Source organism: Oratosquilla oratoria, chromosome 33, assembly GCF_046742065.1.
Source record: "Oratosquilla oratoria isolate Oo_2021 chromosome 33, ASM4674206v1, whole genome shotgun sequence".
Lineage (NCBI taxonomy): Eukaryota > Metazoa > Arthropoda > Malacostraca > Stomatopoda > Squillidae > Oratosquilla > Oratosquilla oratoria.
The window spans coordinates 45,065,457-45,091,002 of record NC_134809.1 but is presented as its reverse complement, the minus strand read 5'-3'; the positions used below and the strand labels follow the sequence as shown (position 1 = coordinate 45,091,002).

The following is a 25,546-nucleotide window of genomic DNA, read 5'->3' as shown; positions in this document are numbered from 1 at the left end:
ATACGAACCCTTTTGAACCCTTTTGAACCATCACCATGTAGCATAGTTGCTAACGTCTTGACCTCGTGATTTTCGACGCACGGGTCGGAGTTCATATATATATATATATATATATATATATATATATATATATATATATATATATATATATATATATATATTGTGTGTGTGTGTGTGTGTGTGTATGTATATATATATATATATATATATATATATATATATATATATTTTTTTTTTTTTTTTTTTAGGTGTACCCCAAGTTATCTCCAGATTCTGTGAACTGATTTGATCACGTTTTCTGTGTTTATTACTCGGAGTAAAGGAGAACGAGTAATATAGCAGTGACTTTATATTTTATTATGCAAGATGTGTGATGTATCGTTCATATGGCAGTCACTGCTGCACACGAGAATTTGACTCGTACTGAAGTGGTTAAAGCCCCCTCATCCTTAAACAAGAGATTCCTTCTGTCAGTACATTCTATACCCTTTAATATCCCTGAATACTGTAAACATATTACCTTTCTTCAATCTTTCATGGTTAGCAGACCAGTGCTTTTAGTCTTGCTTCATATGGTTTATCTGCCCAGCTTGGGATCAGTTTGGTTGCTGCCCTTATATCCTTTACTCTATGTGGGGACCATAAGTTGGTAATTTTGGTTTCTTGTAGTTTACATTTCTTGTATATTGGCTTTCTTTTTCAAGTTTTATGGCGACTTGTTGCTCTGATCCATAGCCCCAAAATAATCCATAAATTATCGACTACATGTTCCCGTCTGGGGTAGGCTGCATGTTATTGTGGCAGAGTAGCATGCAGTTGATACTTTAGGGTCTATATGGGGCACCCCTATGGACCAGAGCCACACATCATTTTGTCTGTGATAGGAGGCAAACTCTGTTCATAGAGAAATGATGACACTTTTATACTACGACTGTCCCTCCGTTATGCTATCCCCCAACCCCTTGCTACAGTCCTGTACCATTTCTCTGAATACCCCTTTCCTTTTTTCGCCTACCCTGTTATGGGGGAAGAGAATGCTACCACCAAGTCTTTCCACTTGAGTCATAAGAGGCGACAAAAAATGGGACAGGGGATGGGATTAGGAGTCCTGCTACCTGTAGCCCCAAAAGGGGACATTTCTAAAAAAAGTAAAGGCATAAGAGGTTCTGGGAGATTTCCAAATAGTACCCTAAGGTTTGGGTATTTTAATGTGCGTGGATGTGGTACAGATGAGAGTAAAAGGGAAGAGATAGGCAGTATGTTTGTGAGAAGAGAGATGGATGTATTGGCTTTGAGTGAAACTAAAATGAAAGGGAAGGGCGAGTGTAAGTTTGGGAGTGTAGTTGGGAGGTACTCAGGAGTGAAGAGGGGACGAGGGAGATAAGGGGTGGCTATACTAGTAAGTGAAGAGATAAGTAGTAGTAGTAGTAGTAGTAGTAGTAGTAGTATAGGTTTATTCAACAATATTAAATACAATTAGACATACATATATACATTTTTTACAAAATTGGTAGTTGAAAAGGGAGAGCGAGAAGCAAAGCTTATGGGGAGTTGCTCTCCCTTAAGGAAAAAAATTATTTTTATTTATTTATTTTTGTTACATGTTAGTATGGTACATACACATCTACACACATATATACACACATACATGCATACACATATATACACACACACACACACAATGACATGCGACACGACGTCCGCTAACTCCGACCTCACGTAGAAATCGGGGGCACGAGCGAGCATCGCAACTTGTGGGGGTCAGGTGAGAGGTGAGAGGTCAGGTCGATTGTTGACGGGACGATAATTGCTTACTGCGCAGATCTGGGTCACCGTGACCTGCTGGAATAGAAAAAAAAGAGCGGCAGACTTGGGCAGTGCATGACAGTTTCTCCATGAATACAACCATGAAATGGGCCTGAAGTGTTCAATATACTAATACTTATAGATTAAAGAATTTTTTAAGTATCGTTTGAATGTTGATAAACATTTTGTCTTAGGTAAATCCTTTTCCAGTTTATTCCATGTGTTAACACCTATAATAGATAAGCATTGGCTTTTTTTGGTTGTTCTGTATTGAGTTTTAAAGAAGTCGTTTGTTTGCCTAGTCGCATAGCGAGTTTCGTAAGTTGAGTAAAATTTCAATATGTTTTGATTCATTTGTTTATTGTAGATTTGGTGCATAACAAGGGCAGTTTTGTACTTTATTAAGTCATTGAATTTGAGTAGATTTAGTTTTTTAAATGAATTATTTGTATGTTCCAAACGACCTACATTGCAGATTATACGCAGTGCCTTTTTTGAGAGGTAATTATGCGTTGAAGATTAGTTTGATAAGTATTACCCTAAATTTCTGAACAATAGTTAAAGTATGGTAGTAGTAGACTACAATAAATGGTACGTAGGGTATTTTCATTGAGGATATTTCTCATTTTATGCATAATTCCTAAAGTTTTGGATATCTTATTTATCACGTGATTTATATGTTTCCAATTAAGTTGATCGTCTAAATATACGCCTAGGAATTTACTGACGGACGCTTTTTCAATAATTTCGTTGTTTATTTTGATTGGCTTAGTACTTTCATTATTTTTGTAGAAAAGCAGGTAGTTAGTTTTTGATACGTTTAAGGATAGCTTATTGGCTGAAAACCAGTTGGGTAGTTGACATAACCCTTCATTAATTGTCTTGATCAGTTTGTCGGAATTTGTATCGGAGCATAGAATGGTGGTATCGTCGGCGAACAGTATAAATTTCATAAGGTTGGATACATTTGTAATGTCATTAATGTATAGTAAGAATAGTTTGGGTCCTAGAACTGAACCTTGAGGTACTCCGCATGTAACTGGTAGAATGTGTGATCTTTCTTCCTCAATGGCCACATATTGTTTCCTGTTTTTTAGATAACTTTTTAACCAGTCATTAACTTTACCTCTTAGCCCATAGTATTCGGCCTTTCGAATTAGGATTTCATGATTTACTGTGTCAAATGCCTTTTTAAGATCAATAAATATGCCGGCTGTCTTTTTCTTTTGTTCTATATTATTAGTTCTCTCTTCAATTAATTCCATTACTGCTGTAGACGTTGAAAGATTTCGTTGAAATCCATATTGACTATGGTAAATGACGTCATTTTTTTTTTAGAAATGAGTCAAGGCGAATTGTGAATAACTTTTCAAGAATTTTGGAAAACTGTGGTAATAGTGAAATTGGTCTATAGTAATTATAACTTGATTTGTCGGCTGATTTGAATATCGGTATTACTTTTGCTATTTTCATTGCATCTGGAAATATCCCTTGTTCAAATGTTTTATTGCATATTGTCAGAAAATGATCTTTGATGATAGGCATAATTTGTTTTATGAGGTTCATGTTGATTCCTGTGCAATCGAGTGATTTCTTGTTCTGCATTGACTTTACTGTGTTCATAAGTTCGTTTTCCGTGACGGGTTTTAAAAACAGTGTTATTTATTCGGTGTTTCAAAAATGTCTCGTAAGTTTGATGTGTTGTCTTTATTTGTTTCGCGAGGTTAAGTCCTACATGGGAGAAAAAATCATTAAATTCGTTTGCCACTTTTTTTAGTTTTTCCTTTTTTAATAATATCTATGAATTCATTGGTGTTATTAATTTTGTGCCTAGTTAAGTTGTTTATTACTCCCCATGTCTTTTTTATATTACCTTTATAACTTTCAAGCAGTGTGTCATAGTATTTTTTTTCACAGTTGCGTAAAATTGTTGTAAGTTTGTTTTTGTACACTTTGTATTTGTTTTCGTCTGTCAAGGACTTGCTTTGAATAGATTTCTTGTAAAGTTGGTTTTTCTTTCGACACGCGTTCTTAAGACCGTTTGTAAACCATGGTTTTGAGTTTACGTTACGTGGTTTTATTTCTACTTCTCTCTCTGGGCAGCATTTGTTTACATTACTCATGATAATGCTTACAAATTCGTTATATGATAGATTGGCATTTTCTGACTCGTAAACCTGATCCCAATTTTCTTCTTTTAAGCATTGATTTAATTTTGCAATATCTTTTTCGTCAATTTTACGTTTAAGTACAATTCTGGGTTTTGTTATGCAGTGCATTTCTTTTGGACTGATAGTGAATACCGGTAGATGGTCACTTATATCACTTATTAAGATACCACTATGAATCTCGGAGTTTACAATATTGGTGAAAATGTTATCTATCAATGTTTCACTTGTATTTGTTATTCGGGTTGGTTTATTTATCAAAGGATATATACCTAAAGAGAAAATCATATCTGTAAAGTGTCTTGTTTGTTCATGAGTCTCATACTTAAGTAAATCTATGTTGAAGTCACCACAGAGATATAGATTTTTATTTCTAAATGGAGTTATGATTTCTTCAAGCATATTTGTGAACTCATTGATGTTTGTGCCTTGGCTTTCTGTAAATATTTGTTATGACGGTATTTTTTTTTTTTTTTTTTTTTTTTACTGAAAATCTCAACAGCTACGCAATCAAATAGGTTTTCATACGAATTAGTGGATTGATTTATTAGTTTGCATGAAATTGATTTTTTTTATGAAGATAGAGACTCCGCCGCCTTTTTGGATCTGTCTATTAGCACTGTAGGGAGTATAGTCTTGTAAGAAGTTTACTAGACATCCTGGGTCAATCCATGTTTCGCTTATCACTATAACGTCAAAGCTTTTATTGAGTAACTTGAGATAACAGTCAATTTTCTGATAATTGGCGTTTAGGCTCCTTGCATTGATGTGAATTAGTGTGAAACCATCAATATCACGAAATACCGTGTCAAATTGTGTATCACTATAGTAATCGCTGTCTTTTGTTAGTTTTGAGTAAAAGTTTAATTCGGGGTCAATTTGGGTATTATTGTGATTAAATATCGAAAATTCCGTTTCTGATATTTTGTCTATTTCTTTATACTTCTTAATGGCGGTATATACATCTGGGTTTTTTGATGCGAGATTTGGCGCGGAAAACAAAAAATTAATTTCTGTGTTTGAGATGGCATGATAGGGAAATGTTTTTGAGCAGTCTGGGCAGAACCAGTTTTTGAAAATATTGGGGTTATTTTTGGCAGTATTTACGGGTATATTTGCACACATGAAATGATATAAATGTTTGCATAATGTACATTTGAGGTGATTGGTAGGGACAAGGGTATGGCATGAAGAACAGTTTTTTGATATGTTTGTTTTAGTTTTTGTGTTAGTTGTAGTGTTCATGGTTATGTTTGCGTTAGAAGATTAAGGAATGTGAACTATTGAAATTCAACTAATTGTTCAAGATTACTTACTTGATGTACTTTTTCATCCTTGCACTTGATATACACCTTGCAGTCTCTTGTCCATGTCGAGATGATCTTCCCTTGTTTCCTCATGTCGCGTGCTGTTTTGGCAATCTCTCCGGTTCGTTTTGTCAGGTGTTCATTCACGTAGACGCCCGTCCCCTTCAATTTCTTGGCGTTTTTCAGCACGTTCACCTTCGACTTTCTTGAAACGAATCTCACGATCACATTTTGGGTACCGTCCTGTTTTCTTTTTCCCAGTGTATGGCAAGCTGATATCTCTGTGTCTCTGATCTGTATTCCCTTGTTACTTAGAGAATGGATCACTTGATTTTCTACAATGTTCTGTCCACTGTTATCTGCACTATAGTCAGTCACCTTTCACAGCTTCCGAATACGTTTTCACAATCTTTAAACCACTGATGATTATATCTTCTCTCCTCGTGTACTGCTCTAGGTCTTCCACTCTAGCTTGGAGATTAACTACAGTCGATTTGAAATATTGTATCTCCTGCCTTTGTTGTTTAACTATCTCTTTCAGCTCGCTTAGGAACTGTTGGTCTTCTTTCCTTGCTTGCATCAGGAACTGTCTGTCCTCTTCTCTTGCTTTCACAAGACTCTCCACCATATCTTCAAGTTTCTTGGAGCTGTTGCTGTTTCTGGTATGTGCCATGTTGTATTATTTTCTCGTAGGGAACGCTGAACGGAGGGTGTGAACGGCACGAGAGTCAGAGAGCGAGTCGAAAGTCAGAGAGCTAGTCGAAAGTCAGAGAGCGAGTCGATAAGTAAGCGTGTAGTGGAATGGAAGGTTTCTTCAAGGTTAATGTGGATGAAGGTGAAGCTGGGAAGGGAGATGTGGGTTTTTGTAAGTGCATATGGGCCTGGTAGTGAGAAGAGTGTAGAAGGGAGGCTTTTTGGATGGATATAAATGAGTGCATAGAGGGATTAGGGAGAAATGTCAATGTAGTTGTATTGGGAAACCTTAATGCTAGGGTAGGAAACAAACCAATAGACAGTGATTGGGAAGTATGGAGTTCCAGGTAAAAATCTTAGTGGAGAATTGATGGGGTGTCTTGAAAGAGTTTATGATAGCAAATAGTGTTTAGGAAGAAAGTCAAGCATAAGTCCACATCGGAGAGGGTGGTGGATGGAAGGGTGACAGAGCGTTAATGGACTATATAGTGGCGACAGGAGTATGGTAGGAAGGGTTAAGGATGTACATGTTCTAAGGGGAGAGAGTGGGGGAATATCAGATAATTTTTTGGCGGAAGGTAAGTTGAGAGTGGAAAAGTGCAGAAGGTAGAGAGGTACTTAGAGTGAACTGCTTAAGATGAGAAAGAAAAGGAGGAGTATAAGAAGAAGCTGAGAGAGGAGTGGGAGGCAGTGAAGGATAGAGTAGAACTAGGAGTGGAGGAGGAATGGGGATGGTTCAAGGAGGGAGTCATAAAGTGTGCAAAGATGGTGTGTGGAACAAGGAGGGTGGGAGGAAATAGGACGGGTAGTGAGTGGTGGGATGAGAAAGCAAAGAAGGGTGTAGAAGAGAAGAAGCAGGCATTCATAGATTTGCTATAAATTAGGACGAGGGAATCATATGAGGTACAAAGTAAAGAGAAGGGAAGTTAAGCTTAAGATAAAGGAAGCAAAGAGGAGAGCAGATGTGAAATGGGGTAAGAGTATGACAGAAAATTTTGAAGGTTATAAAAAGATATTTTGGAAGGAAATTAAAAGAGGAGGAGGCAAATCAAGTAGAGAAGAAAAGGTAAAATGTGCAGATGGAGAGATGATAATGGAAAAGAAGGCAGTGAGAGGAAGGTGGGCAGAGTATTTTAGGGAGTTCCTAAATGTGAAGGAGAATAGGGAGGGAAAGGTAGTTGCCGTGGAAAGTGCTAAAAAAAACGAGTGGGGCGAGTGAGGAAAATGGAGGAGAAATAGGGAAAGATGAAGTGAAAGCAGCTATTAAGATGATGAGGGCAGGTAAGGTACCCGAGTTGGATGGATGCCATGCAGAATGTCTGAAGAAAGGTACAGTTATGGTGGACTGACTGGTGAGGTTATTTAATGTTTGTTTAAGAGAGGTTAGAGTGCCAGAGGACTGGAGGAGTGCCTGTATAGTTTCGCTTTACAAGGGAAAGGGGGACAAGTGTGAGTGTAGTAGTTTCAGAGGGATCAGATTGTTGAGTGTAGTTGGGAAGGCTTATGGGAGGGTCTTGATTGAAAGGATTAGGAGAGGAACAGAGGGAGTAATTAGTGAGGAACAGTGAGGTTTTAGGACAGGTAGGGGTTGTGCAGATCAGATTTTTGTGGTAAGACATATGGTTTTTGCGCACACTATTTCCTTGTCCAGTTTGTTCCAAGTGTCCACCACTCTATGTGGGAAACTGTTTTTCTTCAGATCTTTTCTGTAGATATGTTTTTTTATTTTCTTTCCATGTCCTCTTGTGCTTCTCTTGTCCCAGTTTAACAAGTCCTCTCTGTCAAGTATTTCTGCCTTTCGTGATTCTGTAGATGGTCAGGTCACCTCTCTTCTTTGCTCCAGAGTTGGTAAATCAGGTTTAGCCAATATCTCCTCATATGACAAGTTTGCAAGTGTAGGTGCCATTTTTGTTGCTGCTCTCTGGATTCTTTCTATTTTCTTTATATTCTTTTTGGTACTGGGTGACCAGTGTCGCTGCATATTCTAGTCTAGGCCTTATCAGTGTGACCAATATTTTTCTAATAATTTCTTCGTCCAAATATGTAAATGCCACTTTTATTGATCTTAGCAAGGTAAAAGTAAGGTGATGAGATGTACAAGGGATGAAAGTGGCAGTAGACTGGAGGTGAGCATTAAGGGAGAGCAACTGGAGGAAGTGGATAGTTTTAGATACTTGGGTGCAAATGTGGCAGGAAAAGGTGGAGTGAAGGTGGAGGTAGAATGAAGATTGAGAGAAGCAAGTAATTGCCTTGGTGGCTTAAAAAGCATAATGAGGAATAGACATTTGGGAATGGATGCTAAGAGGAGACTATATGAAGGAGTGATTGTGCCAACAGCACTGTATGGGGCAGAAACATGGAACATAAGAGAGGAAGAGAGAAGGAGTTTGAATGTGTTTGAGATGAGGTGTCTGAGAAGTATGATGGGGGTTACTAGGCTGGATAGAGTGAGAAATGAGGAGGTGAGGAGGAGAACAGGGGTGGAAAGGGGGTTGGGAGATAGGGTTGATGAAAGAGTATTAGGATGGTTTGGACACATGGAAAGAATGAGTGAAGAAAGACTAGTAAAAGAGGTATGGAAGACAAATGTGGAGGGAGTGAACATGAAGGGACGTCCTAGGATGAGGTGGATGGATGGGGTGAAGGGGGCTTTGGGGAAGAGGGAAATGTCTGTTGAGGAAGGACGGGAGAGGACAGAAGACAGGGGTGAATGGAGAATGGTTGTATATGGATGATGTTGTGATGCATGAGGTGGAATGGGCAGGGGGATGGGGGGTGAGGTAGTATGTGTGAGCAAATTTTGATGCAGCCCAAAGGGATTTCTCTTCATCTTCTCCTTTATGCATGGGGGGACGGAGAGGGGGGGGGTCACCGATTTAATGAAGCGGCCTTGCTGTGGATGTGCTGTGTCTTGCAACACTGGAAGGACGGGAGAGGACAGAAGACGGGTGAATGGAGAATGGTTGTATATGGATGATGATGTGATGCATGAGGTAGAATGGGCAGGGGGATGGGGGGTGAGGTAGTATGTGTGAGCAAATTTTGATGCAGCCCAAAGGGATTTCTCTCCATCTTCTCCTTTATGCATGGGGGACGGAGAGGGGGGGGTCACCGATTTAATGAAGCAGCCTTGCTGTGGATGTGCTGTGTCTTGCAACACTGCTTCTGACCCAGGGCAGTGGACAAGGTGCAGGGATGACCCGTCATCCAGGAGGTGCTAAGATGAGAGGGAGGGTGGAGGGATGTGGAGTGTATTCAGGGATGGAATGAGTGGGAATGATTTTATGCCTTTTCCTTTTTGGCTACCTCCCTTGTAAGAGGGAAAAAGCCTTGGTATATGTATGTAGCAAGTTGTAGGATTCTCCAACAATTTTGTTTATGTTTGTCATAGGACAAGTCATTGAGATAACTACACCCAAATCTTTTTCGGATCTCTCCTTCTTTACCTCCTTGGTTCCAATTTTATAGTCCTGATATTCTGTTTTTGTTTTTTTTCAAACTCCATTATACTACACTTCTTAATATTTAAGTCCACCTCCCATTTCCGACTCCAGATCCATACTTTATTCAGGTCTTCCTGCAGTGATTCGCAATCCTTTTCAATTTTTACTTTCATTAACAGTTTGTGCCAACAGCACTGTATGGGGCAGAAACATGGAATGTAAGGGAGGAAGAGAGAAGGAGTTTGAATGTGTTCAAGATGAAATGTCTGAGAAGTATGATAGGGGTTACTAGGCTAGATAGAGTGAGAAATGAGGAGGTGAGGAGGAGAACAGGGGTGGAAAGGGAGCTGGGAGATAGGGTTGATGAAAGTGTATTGGGATGGTTTGGACACATGGAAAGAATGAGTGAAGAAAGATAAGTAGAAGAGGTGTGGAAGGCAGAGGTGGAAGGAGTGAATATGAGGGGGCATCCTAGAATGAGATGGATGGATGGGGTGAAAGGGGTATTACAAGAGAGGAATGTCTGTTTAGGAAGGATGGGAGAGGACACGAGATAGGGATGAATGGAGAAGAGTTGTGTATGGATGCTGTGATGCATGAGGGGGAGTGGGTGGGGGATGAAGTATGTATGAGAAAAAATTTGATGCAGCCCGAAGGGATTTCTCCCCGTCTTCTCCTTTTCTGCATGAGGAGATGGTGAGGGGGGGGGGGGGGGGGGGGGTTGTCACCGAATTTATGAAGTGGCCTTGCTGTGGATGTGCTGTGTCTTGCGACACTGCTTCTGACCCAGGGAAGTGGACAAGATGCAGGGATGACCTGTCATCCAGGAGATGCCAAGATAAGAGGGAGGGAGGAATGTGGAGGGGAGTAGAATATGTAAAAAACAGAGTGTGTGGGAGTGGTTTCTATGCCTTTTTCTTTTTGGCTACCCCCCATGTAAGGGGGAAAAAAGCCTTTGGTATATTTAGGTATGTACATGTAACCATGGCATAAATATCCCAGTCCAGTACTATTCTCCACAGTGAAGGAATAAATTACATTTGCATAATTCTAGCAATTTATTTCATGATACAGAATTCATTTTTAATCTTTCATTCACACTAGCAGGTAATCATCAAAATAATTTGAAAATAATCTGACTAAAATAATATATTGATTTTATATACTGTACATTAATAAACAACGCAGCAGGCATGTCACTGAAACAAATATTTGGTAGCCAAAAATACCAAAAAATGCTACACGAGCTATGATTAAACTGTATAACTACCTCCAAATTTTTTGGGAAAGGACAGGCACAGACAAAGAAGGTAACATAATACATCTGATAATTACAAATCAATGACTCACACAAGACTGTAACACAAGGCACTTCTACTGCTTTAGAATATTCAAGGGATTTAATGCTCAATCAGATGATTGACCTCTTTCCCTCTCTCTCTCTCCAAGCTATTCTTCATTAATAAAATTTACAAAGAATTTCCATTATAAGATATGTTCTAAGGCACATAACACGACTGAATGCAAAACATACAAATTCCTATTCTTAAATTTCATAGAAGTTTGCCTTGTATACCATATCTGTTATCAAAGTCCTACTGAAATGATCCAGTCATTATGAAAATCAATGGGATGAACCAGTCGCCTTGGCCAGTTTCCTGAGGGCTGCGGATCTCTTGCAAGAGACCTAGGGCAATGGATTGATTGACTGATCAAAGAAAAACTAAAGACACTTCACAGTTTGCACTGACTAACACCATGAAGAGATGATGGCAAACAAGTATTCAATCCAAAATATTACATTCATTATACACTGAGCAATACAAACTCTTAATTTTCTTATAAAATAAAATATCCATTCTATGTTTAACTGAGAAAGAAGTTGACAGAATTGAAGGAAAACAAATTCATAAACAATCTTCCAGGTACAAAACATTGGTTTATAGAATTATTTTCTTACAGTAAGAAGAAATAATACAGGGTTAAATGATAAGTTATTATACACATATGTACTAAAGCAAATGATTAATGAACATGTGCAGTTTAATGACATTCCAGCACTTGGTAAAGGCAAAAATTTAAGTTTGTGCCCTTTAACAAATGCTATCACAAAGCATATTGATTACTAGTTTATGTATAATAAAAATTGTATTCAAATTTGGCAAAGCATTAAATCCTATTGGTTTTCATGACTTTGTCATAACGAATCTAAGATTCACATTTCAAACTTGCGCTCCTTTTCGACGTCCAAAGAATTTAAACACACCCTTCTTCTCTTTTTCTTTCTTGTTGCCAGAATTTGGTGGATCTCCTTCAGATGAGCTCTCACTGTACCCTTGACGCTCTATAGTAGAAGAGTATCGATGGTGTACACTGGTGCTAGCAGAGGCAGTTGGCTGTGTAGGGTTGCTACCAGGGGGTAGTGACATGGTACGCGAGGCAAACTCTGAGTATGGCTGTGGGGTAGAAAGTATGACAAGCTCGAATCTAGCAACTAAAAATGCAGAGCACTAAAATATACTATAAATAAAAACACACAAAAAGTGGGAAAACTATGGGATGGAACATTACTAAACTTGCTTCAAAAGTAAGCTATTAACCTCTTCAATACAAATCAAATTCTCACACGCAGCATCAGATGCCTAATTAAAGTCACTGCTGTGTTACTTGTTATCTCTCACTCTGAGTAATAATAAACACAGAAAACACGACCAAACCAGTTCACTGAATTTGGGGGTCACTCAGCTATCATGGGCATCCACAGGGGGTTGGGGTGGGAGGTGGGGAGTTAGACTAGCCCCCCCATTTGAACTTATGGAAAATAAAAAGATTCAAGGAAAATAGATTTTTAAGTTATAGAATATCAGTGTATGATTGATGAAAGTCAAAATGTAACTGATGTAAATATATGTCTATGTGGCCAATTTGAAGTATCTTGATATAACCTTATACCATTAACCATATATGCATAGTATCATTAATTTTGCCCATGCCTACAAAAATTCCTGCACACCCCCCTGTAAGCTATAACTAAAAAATAAATATAATCAAGACACCAATGCTGGCATTCTCATATACCCACTCGCGCCTCATGACGACTATTTAGGCATTGTACTGAAGAGGTTAATGTGGTACTACATAACCATTAAATGAGCTGGGATATATGATAATCCTATCAGATACAAGAGTATAAACAGCATTAGACAAGAGGTATGGCATGTCAAGATGCCTAATTGTGCGTCCTTTTAAAGAAGGGACAGTGCCTCAGGAATAGAAGTGGGGCCAATGTGGTAAGGACATAGGATGAAGCAAGAAGGAACCCCTGAATTAAAGACCAGTCTCTGACCAGTATGATAGCTAAACTGTGACACACAGATGAATTAAATATCAAGATCAGAAGTGTAACTTAGCAGGTAACCAATGCAGATTCAGATATGGAAGATCATAAACTCTGTTCAATTTTTAACAAGCAGTTAGTGTGGTTTTGGACAGGCAGGTAAACTGTATATCAAGATGTGAAGAAAGTCTGAAAAAATACCACACAAATGACTTGTGAAAATTGGTGCATACTGAAGGACTTAAAAGAAAACTACCTGGAACAGAGGAGAGAATTCCTGGAAGACTGATACATGCAAACATCGATATAGGATTATGTCAGGATGGAAGTAACTAGCAGAGTCTCACTGGTACTTGTAATATTTTTGATTTATACAAATTATATGATGAAAAGGATGATAAGCTACACTAATCTGTTTAAAGATGATACAAAAGCAATGAGAATACATGAGGAAGATTGACAATTGTTTCAAAAGAAGCTAAACAGAATGTACAACTGAAGCAAGTTGTACAAAATGATTTTTCAATGCTAAGAGATGCAAAGTGCTATAAATGGATAGAAGTACAAAGAGCCTGTCAACGATTACAGGGAAGAACCTTTTAGGCACAACAATACTGCTTGTTACTTCAGGGAGGGCAGAGACAGTGACAAGAGGTGGCCGAGCCCGATATCTCCGTCTGTTGTGTTCTATCAGTCTTTCTCATGCCCCCACCCACCAGTCTCATGTTGGGTCATGGAGAAGTATACACAACTGTGGAAAGTATGTCAGCCCAGGCAACAGCTGCTAGGTTAACCCCTTCGTTACCGACCCGTCAACCTTACGTAAACAAACGTTTCAAACCGTCCCACAAATGGCTAGAGCCTTATGTTTATAAACACAGACACTTGCCACCACGTGGGTAGAAATAACCCAGAAAACGATACCTTGAGAGCCCTCAATACACACAACTTATAACTGTGACACGTGCGTGTCACGGGGAGCACGCACGGTTCCTGGCGGGTGCACTCAGCCGTGACACGCAGGTGTCACAAAACACACATCCGGTACTCAAGGGGTTAAGGGTATGCCTGACCTGAATCTTAAAAGTCAGGCAGCTTGGACAATTTGTCTCCTTAAGACAAGTGGAGCCACCCATCCTGGCCTGAATGAGTGGTGTCCTGCAAGGTTCAGTATTGGCTCTGATCATGTTTGCCATATATATATGACATGGATGAAGGTGTGGAATGTTATATGAACTTCTTTACAGATGATGCAAAAATACTAAAGAGTACAGAGGAAGATTGTGAATCACTACAGAAAGACCTAGATAAAATCTGGAAATGGAGTCAAAAGTGGGAAGTGAACTTTAACATCAAGAAATGTAGTATAATGGAGTTTGGAAAAGTACATACATACATATACCAAGGCTTTTTCCCCCTTCCAAGGGAGGTAGCCAAAAAGGGAAAGGCATAAAAACAGAAAAGTAAAAACAGAATATCAAGGAATTATAAAATTGGTGAAGAAGTAAAAAAATGGGCTTGGAAAGGGACCTAGGAGTAATTATCACTAAAGACATGTCACCAGACAAACATATCAATAAAATAATCAGAGAAACTTTCAACTTACTAAGGTCAATGAAAGTGGCTTTTGACTATTTGGACGAGGAAATGGTAAAGAAAATATTAGTTACACTAATAAGACCAAGATTGGAGTATGCTGTGACACTATGGACACCCAGTACTAAAAAGAATATAAAGAAATTAGAAAGATGATGAAAGCAGGTAAGGCACCTGGTCTGGATGGATGCCATGCAGAATGTCTGAAAAAGGGAGGTTCAGTGATGGTGGACTGGTTGGTGAGGTTATTTAATGTTTGCTGGAGAGAGGGTAGAGTACCGGAGGACTGGAGAAGTGCCTGTATAGTTCCTCTTTACAAGGGAAAAGGGGACAAGTGTGAATGTAGTAGTTTCAGAGGGATTAGCCTGTTAAGTGTAGTAGGGAAGGCTTATGGGAGGATCTTGATTGAGAGGATTAGGAGAGGAACAGAAGGAGTAATTGGTGAGGAACAGTGTGGATTTAGGACAGGTAGAGGTTGTGTAGATCAGATCTTTGTGGTAAGACATATGTGAGAAAGCTATAGGAAAGGGGAAGGATGTTTTTTGGGCTTTTTTGGATCTGGAAAAGGCTTATGATAGGGTAGACAGAAAGGCACTGTGGGAGGTTATGCAGATTTATGGGATAGGAGGAAAGCTTCTGGGAGCTGTCAAGAGTTTTTATGAGAGTAGTAGAGCTTGTGTCAGGATTAGAAATGGAGAGAGTGAGTGGTTTGAAGTAAAGGTGGGACTTCGTCAAGGATGCGTTATGTCGCCCTGGCTGTTCAACTTATACATGGATGGGGTGGTGCGAGAGGTGAATGCTAGGGTAGTGGGTCAGGGATTGGAGATGGTTAAAGCAAATGGAGAAAAGTGGGAGGTGAGCCAGCTGTTGTTTGCGGACGACACTGCGCTTGTGGCAGGGTCAGAGGAGGGATTGAGGAAGCTGGTGGCAGAGTTTGGGAGAGTATGTGATAGAAGAAAGCTAAAGATAAATGTGGGTAAAAGTAAGGTGATGAGATGTACAAGGGGTGAAAGTGGCAGTAGACTGGAAGTGAACATTAAAGGAGAGAGACTGGAGGAAGTGGATAGTTTTAGATACTTGGGTGCAAGTGTAGCAGGAAAAGGTGGAGTGAAGGTGGAGGTAGAATGTAGATTGAGAGAAGCGAGTAAATGCCTTGGTGGATTAAAGAGTGTAATGAGGAATAGACATTTGGGAATGGATGTGAAGAGGAGACTGTATGAAGGAGTGATTGTGCCAACAGCACTGTATGGGGCAGAAACGTGGAACATAAGAGAAGAAGAGAGAAGGAGTTTGAATGTGTTTGAGATGAGGTGTCTGAGAAGTATGGTGGGGGGTTACTAGGCTGGATAGAGTGAGAAATGAGGAGGTGAGGAGGAGAACAGGGGTGAAAAAGGATTTGGGAGATAGGGTTGATGAAAGAATATTAGGATGGTTTGGACACATGGAAAGAATGAGTGAAGAAAGACTAGTAAAAGAGGTATGGAAGGCAGATGTGGAGGGAGTGAACATGAGGGGACGTCCTAGGATGAGGTGGATGGATGGGGTGAAGGGGGCTTTGGGGAAGAGGGGAATGTCTGTTGAGGAAGGAAGGGAGAGGACGGAAGACAGAGGTGAGGGGAATGTCTGTTGAGGAAGGAAGGGAGAGGACGCAAGACAGAGGTGAGGGGAATGTCTGTTGAGGAAGGAAGGGAGAGGACGCAAGACAGAGGTGAGTGGAGAATGGTTGTATATGGATGATGTTGTGATTGCATGAGGAGGAATGGGCAGGGGGGTGGGGGGTGGGGTAGTATGTGTGAGTAAATTTTGACGCAGCCCGAAGGGATTTCTCCCCGTCCTCTCCTTATATGCAAGGGGGGACGGAGAGGGGGGGTCGCCGATTAAATGAAGCGGCCTTGCTGTGGATGTGCTGTGTCTTGCGACACTGCTTCTGACCCAGGGCGGTGGGCAGGGTGCAGGGATGACCCGTCATCCAGGAGGTGCTCAGATGAGAGGGAGGGTGGGAGGGATGTGGAGTGTATATAGGGATGAAATGGGTGGGAGTGTTTTTATGCCTTTCCCTTTTTGGCTACCTCCCTTGTAAGGGGGAAAAAGCCTTGGTATATGTATGTATGTATGTAGAAAGAATACAAAGAGCAACAACAAAGATGGCACCAACACTCTCCAAATTGACATACGAACAAAGATTGTCCAAACTAGAACTACCAACTCTGGAACAAAGAAGAGAAAGAGGAGATCTACTGAGTATTTGTAGAATCATGAAAGAAATGGAAATCCTAGATAGAGATGATTTATCAAAGTGGGACAATAGAAAAACAAGAGGACATGAAAAACTCAAAAAGGATAATTATACTAGAGATCTGAAAAAGAATAGCTTCCCTCACAGAGTGGTGGATGTCTGGAATAAATTAGATAAGGCAACAGTGTGTGCAAATATTATTCAAGAATTTAAGAACAAACTTGATGCTGAAAGATACAAGGACGGGTCACTATGAGCATAACTCCCTTCCCATATAATACAACTAGGTAAATATTAATAGGTGCTCAGAAGAGACTTCTATGCAGTCCACATGTGAAGAGTTACGTTTGGAGATGCTTGTTAACTTAAAGGATTGTCTTGATGGATGCTTTCAGGAGTTTGAAATGTTTAACAAACTCAGTTGGTCAAGACCAGAACTACCTCTTTGTTCTGCAGTACAAATGGTTAACCTGGCAGGATGGTGTGTGTCCCTACCATGGACATGGTTTTCTTTGAGTTTGCGATTAGGGGATGGATTTATGGGAATTTTTGTCACCAGGGGTATGTACAAGTTGGTCATGCAATATTACAGTTATCATTTTTGAGGTGAAGAGAGCAGGGGAGGACTAGTACTTCTACTGTAATGTGATACATTTTTAAATTTTCCCCACATTTTGTTGGTGAAATGAATCTATATGGGTATTAACATTGTGAGGCTTCTCGGCACTGTTTACATTTCTCATTATTGTGAAGCTGTTAAAGGGTGAAGAAGTTAGTATAACCACAATTTTATATTTTTCACATATTGATATGCAGAAGTGAGCCTGTGATTAAAATGTGACAGTCTCTCCCTCTGTACATTGATATTAGTATTTATTCAATGTTTTCTGTAGCCATATTTATTACTGAACAGATAGCAAAACAAGGATATAAGAAATGCTTATGTGAGGCACAATACTGTATTGCACCATGTGTACTAAAAGAATAATTAGCGAGTGTTCAAGGGCTATGCTTAATATCCTGTATACAAAACTACTCAACTTATCAAAAACATGTCTTCATAAATTCAAATTATCAATTACAATTTCAAGGACAATACTTTTCATTTGCCTAAACAAGTGACAAAATACTAAAAACTAACCACAACACGTTTTGAAAGTTTGTGGTAATAGAAGAATTACAGCTACACATCTTAAAATGCTCAAAATAGAGAAAAAAAAAATTCTATGGTTTCAAGGCTTTCTATAATATAAGAATAATTCATAACTGAAAAATTGATGTGATTTTGACAAAACTCTTCTGAGTCCTCTGACTCACCTGACGACTTCCAGGAACTCCATCAGATGTATCCATGTGACTTGATCCTGTAGAAAAATCACAAATTTAATTAACTTGCACTTAGAAATTTACTTACATATGTTTGGACCTTTTTTAATGTCTGTGAAAAGAAATTACTGGGATAATGCTGTATATAATGGCTGCTATACCTTTACAAACACTGTATTACATGAAATGCAAAAAGTATTCTAAAAATATATGCTGAAGTATTGTGAACTACTAAAGTCTCCCCTTCAATTTAACAGCTCAGTTCATACTGATTCTATAGTTACATCAAACTACATATATCCTATATAGTACTGTGCCTGACTATCTAGATCAAACATGCATGCACAAGAGTATTAGCATATTCACTTCCATTACGTGTAACACACAGTGAACTACGCCAACAAGATTATGATACATCTGCTCTTGAGTTATGATGATGTAACTAGGACCAATGATAGGTACCTCCTTGTGTTGGTCTATCGAGAAAGAAACTAATCAGAATCCCCATTTCTTGTCTTCCAAGATCACCAATACCTTCACCTCCTTCAGTGATGCAGCTCTATGGGAATGACTCCAGGCCAGGCCCAACATTTCAACATAGACCATCTTTCCTCCTCTTTCAAACAAGGGGAGCTGACAACCAGCAATTTCTCCCCTCTGCCAACCACATATAGTAGATACAGACCCATACTGATACAACACATAACAGTCTCACCTTTCCTCTCAGAGATCATTAGGAGAACTTGAGGCAAGTATAATTTTCAACAAACAGTTCAAAATTAACATCTGAATGATATTTTGATGCAGCCAAAAGGAATTCCTCCCCGTTTTCTCGACAAGGTAATGGAGAGGGGGAGCCCTTACCCCAACCTGATTAAGTAAAATGGCCTTGCTGTACTGTGTCTTGCTGTATTACTTCTGACCCAAGGCTGTGAGCAGGAGACAGGGATGACCATTCATCTACAAGGAGCTAAGATGAGTGGGAGGGAGGGAATGGTCAATGAGAGTGGGATGGGTGAGAGTGGATATGTGCCATCTGACTTACCTCTCTTATAAGGGGGAAAAAGCCCTTGGTATATAGATAAATAGATAGTGTTCAAAATCATAGCGGGAGCTACAAGTTAGACTTGATCCATCGCATCCAGTCTTTCTTGAAGTAGACTTGCTGCCCCAAGTAACCAGCCACAGCCACTGGTTTGGCTTACAAGCCACACAAAAGGGATTGTGGTGTTGTTGGGTGAAAGTAGGGGAAGCATAGATTGAGTTGCTCAGTGTTTGTTTGGGAACTGCAGTCTAGCCAGCCCATGTCTGTGTGACTGCACCATTTTATTGCAGTGTTAGCCTGCCTTGGGATTCATTTCCAAGAACCACATCTGACTACATCTATACAGAACAAGTTCCCTACAAGGAAAATGTATACACTATACAAAAAGCAGAGAATATATTATAGGGTGCACCAAAACCAAAATACTACTCATACCCATGAGGATAATAGGTACATTTTTAAGCAAGAGCCATTAACAAGTGGGGATGAAGAGAAGAGAAGAGAAGAGAAGGGAGGAGAGAGAGAGAGATAAATAAATAAATAAAACCACAGAGTGGTGGATGTCTGGAACAAATTGGACAAAACAAGTGTGCAAAAACCATACAAGAATTTAAGAACAAACTAGATGCTGAGATACAAAGATGGGTCACTACGAGCATAGCTCCCCTTCCTGTACAATACAACTAGGTAAATACAGAGTGGTGAATACATGGAAATTACTAGACAAAACAATAGTGTACAAAAACAATACAATAATTTAAGAGCAAATTAGATATAACAAGACAGAGAGACAGGACACCACAAGCGTAGCTCCCTTTCCTGTAAGATAAAACTAGGTAAATACATATACAAAGGGCTTTTTCCCCCTTACAAGGGAGCTAGCCAAAGTCACAGGCATAAATACACTCCCATTCACAACCCCTCCCTCTCTTTTTTCTTGGCACCTACTCGATGACGGGTCATCCCTGCATCTCTCCCACTGCCCTGGGTCAGAAGCATATATATATAATATTAATACATATACAAATAGCTTTTTCCCCCTTACAAGGGAGGTAGTCAAAGGCATAAATCCACTCCCATCCTGTTCATCTCCAAATACTCCACTCCCATCTACCATCCCTCCCTCCCTCGCTCCTTTTCTTGGATCCTCCTTGATGACGGGTCATCCCTGCATCTCACCCACTGCTCTGAGTCAGAAGCAATGTAGTAATACCCAGCATATCCACAGCAAGGGTAGCTTCATTTAATAAGCGACCTCCCTTCTCTGTCTCCTCATGCAGAAACAAGAGAAGACGGGGAGAAATCCTTTCGGGTTGCATCAAAGTATCACTTATACATACTCTCTCACCCTCCCATCCCCCATCCACACCCTTCCAGGCATCACAGCATCATCCATACACAACCATTTTCCACTCACCCCTATCATCCGTTTTCTCCCTCCCTTCTTTCCCAATGTTCCTTTTACCCCATCCGTCCATCTCATCCTTGGTTGCCCCCTAATGTTCACTCCTTCCACACTCAATCTCCTCCATGTGTTCAAACAATTCCAATATTCTCATCAACCCCATCTCCCAACTCCCTTTCCACCCCTGCTCTCCTCCCCACCTCCTCGTTTCTCACTGTATACAGTCTAGTAACCCTTACCATACTTCTCAGGCATTTCATTTCAAACACATTTAAAGTCTTCCTCTCTTATGTTCCACATTTCTCCCCCATACAATGCTGTCGGCACAATCACTCCTTCATACAACTTCCTCTTAACATCCATCCCCAAATGTCTATTTCTCATTACACTTTTAAATCCCCCAAGGCATTTACTTGCTTCTCTCAATCTACATTTCACCTCCACCTTTACTCCCTTTCCTGCCACATTTGCACCCAAGTATCTGAAGCCACTTCCTGCAGTATCTCTCCCTTAACTCTTACTTCAAATTTGCTGCCACCCTCTCCCCTTGTACATATCATCACTTTACTTTTTCCCACATTTATATTCAACTTTCTTCTTTCACACACCTTCCCAAACTCCATCATTAGCTTCCTTTATCCCTCCTCTGATCCCACTACAAGTGCAGTATTGCTAGCAAACAACTGGCATATCTCCTATTTTTCTCCATTTTCTTTAATCATCTCCAATCTCTGGCCCATTACCCTTGCATTCACCACTCACACCACCCCAACCATGTATATACTGAACAGGCAAGGTGACATAACACATACCTGGCAAAGTCACACCTTTACCTCATACCACTCTCTTCATTTCTAATTCTAACACTGGCTCTACTACTCTCATAAAAAATCATGACTCCTCTTAACAGCTTTCCTCCTATCCCATACATCTGCAATACCTCCCACAGTGCCTTCCTGTCTAGCCTGTCATAAGCCTTTTCCAAATCCATAAAGGCCGGAAACACATCTTTATCTTTTCCTAGCTTTCTCACATATCTGCGTTACCACAAAAAGCTGATCCATGCAAACCCTATCATAAACCCCAACTGTTCCTCTCCTAATCCTCTCAATTAAAACCTTACCATAGCCTTCCCAACTACACTCAAAAAACTTATCCCTCTGAAACTACTACTCACACTTGTCCCCTTTTCCCTTGTAAAGTGGAACTATACAGACACTCCTCCAGCACTCTACCCACTTTTAGACAAACATTAATCAACCTCACCAACCAGTCCACCATTACCATATCTCTCTTTTTTTTTTAGACACCCCACATGACATCCATCTAACCCAGGTGCCTTACCTGCTCTCATCATTTTAATAACAGCTTTCACCTCGTCTTTCCTTATTCCTTCTCCATTTTCCTCATTCATCACTGGCATTTTCTTAGCTCTTCCCCTGCAACTACCTTTTCCACCCTATCCTTCACATTTAGCAACACCCTATAATAATCTGCCCATCTTCCTCTTACAGTAAGAGGAAGATGGGCAGAGTATTTTAGGGAGTTGCTTCTTCCATTATCATCTCTCCATCTGCACATCTTACCTTTTCTTTACTTGATTCCTCTTCCTCTCTTAATTTCTTTCACATTTTTTTCATTACTTCAAAATTTTCTGTCATACTCTTACCACATTTCACATCTGCTCTCCTCTTTGCCTCCTTTATCTTATGCTTTATTTCTCTTCACTTTTCTTTTCTTTGTACCTCTCATAGGATTCCCTCATCCTATTTTGTAACCAATCTATTAAAGCTTGCTTCTCTTCTACAATCTTCTTTGCTTCCTCATCCCACCACTCACTACCCTTCCATTTCCTCCCATCCTCCTTGTTCCACACACCATCTTTGCACACCTTGTGATTCCCTTCTTGAAACATCCCCATTCCTCCTCCACTATTAGTTCTACTCTATCCTTCACTCCTTCCCACTCCTCTCTCAGCTCCTTCTTGTACTCCTCCTTTTCTTTCTCATTTAAGCAGTTCATTCTCAGCACCTCCCTACCTTTTGTCCTTTTCCTCTTTCTTCATCTATCCTCCAATCTCAACTTACCTTCTACCAAAAAATTATATGTTATTCCCTCTCTCCCCTTAGATCATGTACATCTTCCTACTATACTCCTGGCTATCACTATATAGTCCATTAACGCTCTATCTACCACCCTTCCATTCACCACCCTCTCCCATGTGTACTTGTGCTTGACTTTTTTCTGAAACACTGCATTTCCTATCATCAACTCTTTCTAGACACGTCTCCACCATCAACTCTCCACTTCGATTTTTTTTCTGATGTTCAGTTAACGAAACGTAGTCTCGTTTGGCTGAGATTCTAACGAGCTCATAAAAAAGGTTCGAAACCACGGGACAACTAATACTTTAAGTAAGTTCTCAAAGTTCTCGATTTGTTAATCAAAATTACAACATAGGTTTAATAAGAATATAGAGGGAGGGGAGTTTAATAGTAAATTAAAATTACTATAATGTGGTACAAAGTTTCAGGAAAGGTTCCCGATTCAAAATTAAACAAGCTCTCGGAAAATTGACGTAGCTCAAGGCAAACAATGTAATTCCCGTAACAACAATTACCACAACTAATACTTTTTCACTTATTCTTTCCATGTGTCCAAACAATCCCAATGCTCTTTCATGAACCCATCTCTCAACTCAATTCCCATCCCCCCACTCCTCTTTGTTTCTCACTCTATCCAGTCTAGTAAATTCTTCCTCTCTTATGTTCCATGTTTCTGTCCCATACAGTGCTATCACCACCATCACTCCTTCATACAATTTCCTCTAACATCCATTCCCAAATGCCAATTTCTCATTACACTTTTTAATCCCCCAAGGCATTTACTTGCTCCTCTCAATCTACATTCTACCTCCTCCACTCCTCCCTTTCCCACCACATTTGCACCTAAGTATCTAATGCAATCCACTTCCTCCAGTGTCTCTCCCTTAATACTTGCTTCCAATTTGCTACCATCCTCTCCCCTTGTACATCTCATCACCTTACTTTTACCCACATTTATCTTCAACCTCCTCCTCCTCCCACTTTTATCCATTTTCTTTAACCATCTCCAATCTCTGGCCCATTACCCTTGCACCACCCCATCCATGTATGAATTGTACAGCCATGGCAACATAACACATCCCTGGCAAAGTTCCACCTTTACCTCAAACCCCTCTCTCTCCAGTTCTAATTCTAACACAGGCTCTACTGCTCTTAAAAAATCTTGACTGCTCTTAACAGCTTTCCTCCTATCTCTTATATCTGCAATACCTCCCACAGTGCCTACCTGTCAATCCTCTCACAAGCCTTTTCCAAAATGTTTGTCTAAAAGGGGTTCAAGTGCCAGATTTTTGTGGTAAGGCAGACATGTGAGAAAGTTTTAGGAAAAGATATGGATGTTTTTGGGCCTTTATGGATTTGGAAAAGGCTAAAAATTATTATTAATTATTATTAATTATTATTAATTATTATTAATTATTAATTATTATTATTATTATTATTATCATTATTATTATTATTATTATTATTATTATTTTTTTTTTTTTTTTAAATATATACCAAAGGCTTTTCTTGTGATGTCCAGGACTCCAGTATACCTTGGATACAAAGTTAATTGTATCTTTTGTCCAACAAAAATTGAAGACCCAAATATCAATCAGACAAAATTACAAGCTTTCATCTATTAACTTGGTCACTTTCCATGGTGAATATAAAAAGTTTTAAAATAGCAAACTTCTGGTGAAAGAGCAGATACAAGTTCCACGGACAGGAAACCAACAACTCCAAAGTGGCTGTCAATGGTCATCTGGCCCTCCCATTGAGCTCTCTGGGAAGAAACTTTGAACTTCATCTGTACTGTATTAGTGTGGGACTGTTTCTATATCACTGACTTAAAAATAGTACGAGGGGAGCAGCTGCCATCTGGCAGCTCATGTGAGTCGGTGAAGGAAATATGGTTGACACTGTTAGAGATTTTCGGCACAGCCCAGGTACTGAGGGACAAGGGCTGCATATCCAGATGGAGACAAAGGTGTTGATGGGTTTAGAAAATGGGCATTCATCTTGCAGGACCACCACAAGAATGTACCCAACATTGGCCCAACTTGTGGTGAACTGTTTGAGATGCGCTTTTAAATTATTACTGTGGTGAAACAGTAATATGTGGACTTCAAATTTTCTTTGTCTCTTTGTTCAAATACATTGGTGCCTGTTTCAGTTGATGCCTTAAAACATTATTGTTATTTGTGTGCAAGGTGTTGCCAGCACCTGAGTAACACCTTCCCTGTATGACTGCAGCCATGTTCTTGATGTTATAGCTCATCATGGTTTTAAGTCAATGCATTTACCATCTCCTTATAGGGCTACTTATAAAATACCAAGTTTAAATAATGAAAGATCAATTTAGAGGTAATTTAGTTCAATTTGTTTTTGCTATCTCTTGCTGAAGTGCCAATGATTCTTTCCTAATATAAGAACACATACAATTACTTAATAGTACCCGATTATTGTTTTGAGAAGGTTTAAGTATATTAGCCCAATCAGCACATAGTACACTGACTACAACAATGACAGGCTATTTGGGTTGTAGGTAGTGTCAGAGCTCTTGGTATGTCATCCCTTTTGATGTGTGAGATGTTATTTACAAATTTACACAAAACAAGAAACCCTTAAGATGTATTAACACCTAGTTTTCCTAATCTGTATAAATTGTTAGTTATTGCATTCATGTGTTTCTGTGCAAAGCTACATATATTGATTAATCTATAACCTTGTTTTACACAAAGTGGAAAACTGAGAAAAATTTAATTATTTACATGTACCTTAGATATGTTTGTGATAAAAACAAATTTACTATGGATATACATACATACATTATATATATATATATATATATATATATATATCTATATATATCTCTCTTGTCAATTTTCAAGGATGGCCTTTGTCCTTGGAGCAGCACAATTATGACTTTATTAACTGAATTCAGAAAAATGACAATACTTTTCCACTTCATGAAAGCTTGTTTTGTTCATGTTAGTGTTATTATGATTGCATATACAAAACCACTGCCAGCACATAATGGCTTAACTGCAGCACGTGTGCAATCAAACCCAGTGGCGCCAGAGCCCTGTTGGAACCT

The 25,546-nt window shown here is 39.4% G+C and overlaps 2 protein-coding genes across 12 annotated transcripts in view; both read right to left on the bottom strand.

Annotated features, from left to right (window-relative positions):
- Positions 1 to 1,437: 1,437 nt before the first annotated feature.
- Positions 1,438 to 5,954, bottom strand: LOC143017976 (uncharacterized). The gene is made up of 3 exons (XM_076173014.1): positions 5,907 to 5,954; positions 5,291 to 5,659; positions 1,438 to 1,839 (listed from the first exon to the last, which is right to left on the bottom strand). Exons 1-3 carry the CDS (start codon positions 5,952 to 5,954, stop codon positions 1,762 to 1,764), a joined length of 495 nt encoding a protein of 164 aa, XP_076029129.1. The 3' UTR covers positions 1,438 to 1,761.
- A 4,502-nt stretch (positions 5,955 to 10,456) lies between these two features.
- The window catches only part of kst (spectrin beta chain, non-erythrocytic 5 kst), a 377,873-nt gene continuing 362,783 nt past the window's right edge, over positions 10,457 to 25,546 (bottom strand). For all 11 annotated transcript variants that reach the window (XM_076172895.1, XM_076172894.1, XM_076172904.1 and 8 more), the window contains 2 exons: positions 17,904 to 17,950; positions 10,457 to 11,873 (listed from right to left, as the gene is read on the bottom strand). In XM_076172895.1, coding sequence (XP_076029010.1) covers positions 11,640 to 11,873; positions 17,904 to 17,950 — 281 coding nt within the window. In that variant the 3' untranslated portion in view covers positions 10,457 to 11,639. The remainder of the gene's footprint in view (positions 11,874 to 17,903; positions 17,951 to 25,546) is intronic.

What these genes read in the sequence shown, in the direction of transcription:
- LOC143017976 (XM_076173014.1), bottom strand. Translation starts at nt 5,954, where the DNA reads ATGGCACATACCAGAAACAGCAACAGCTCCAAGAAACTTGAAGATATG. An exon ending in CCAAGAAACTTGAAGATATG is followed by an intron (nt 5,660 to 5,906) that starts GTGGAGAGTCTT and finishes AAGCTGTGAAAG; the next exon opens with GTGACTGACTATAGTGCAGA. An exon ending in AGGATGAAAAAGTACATCAA is followed by an intron (nt 1,840 to 5,290) that starts GTAAGTAATCTT and finishes CTATTCCAGCAG; the next exon opens with GTCACGGTGACCCAGATCTG.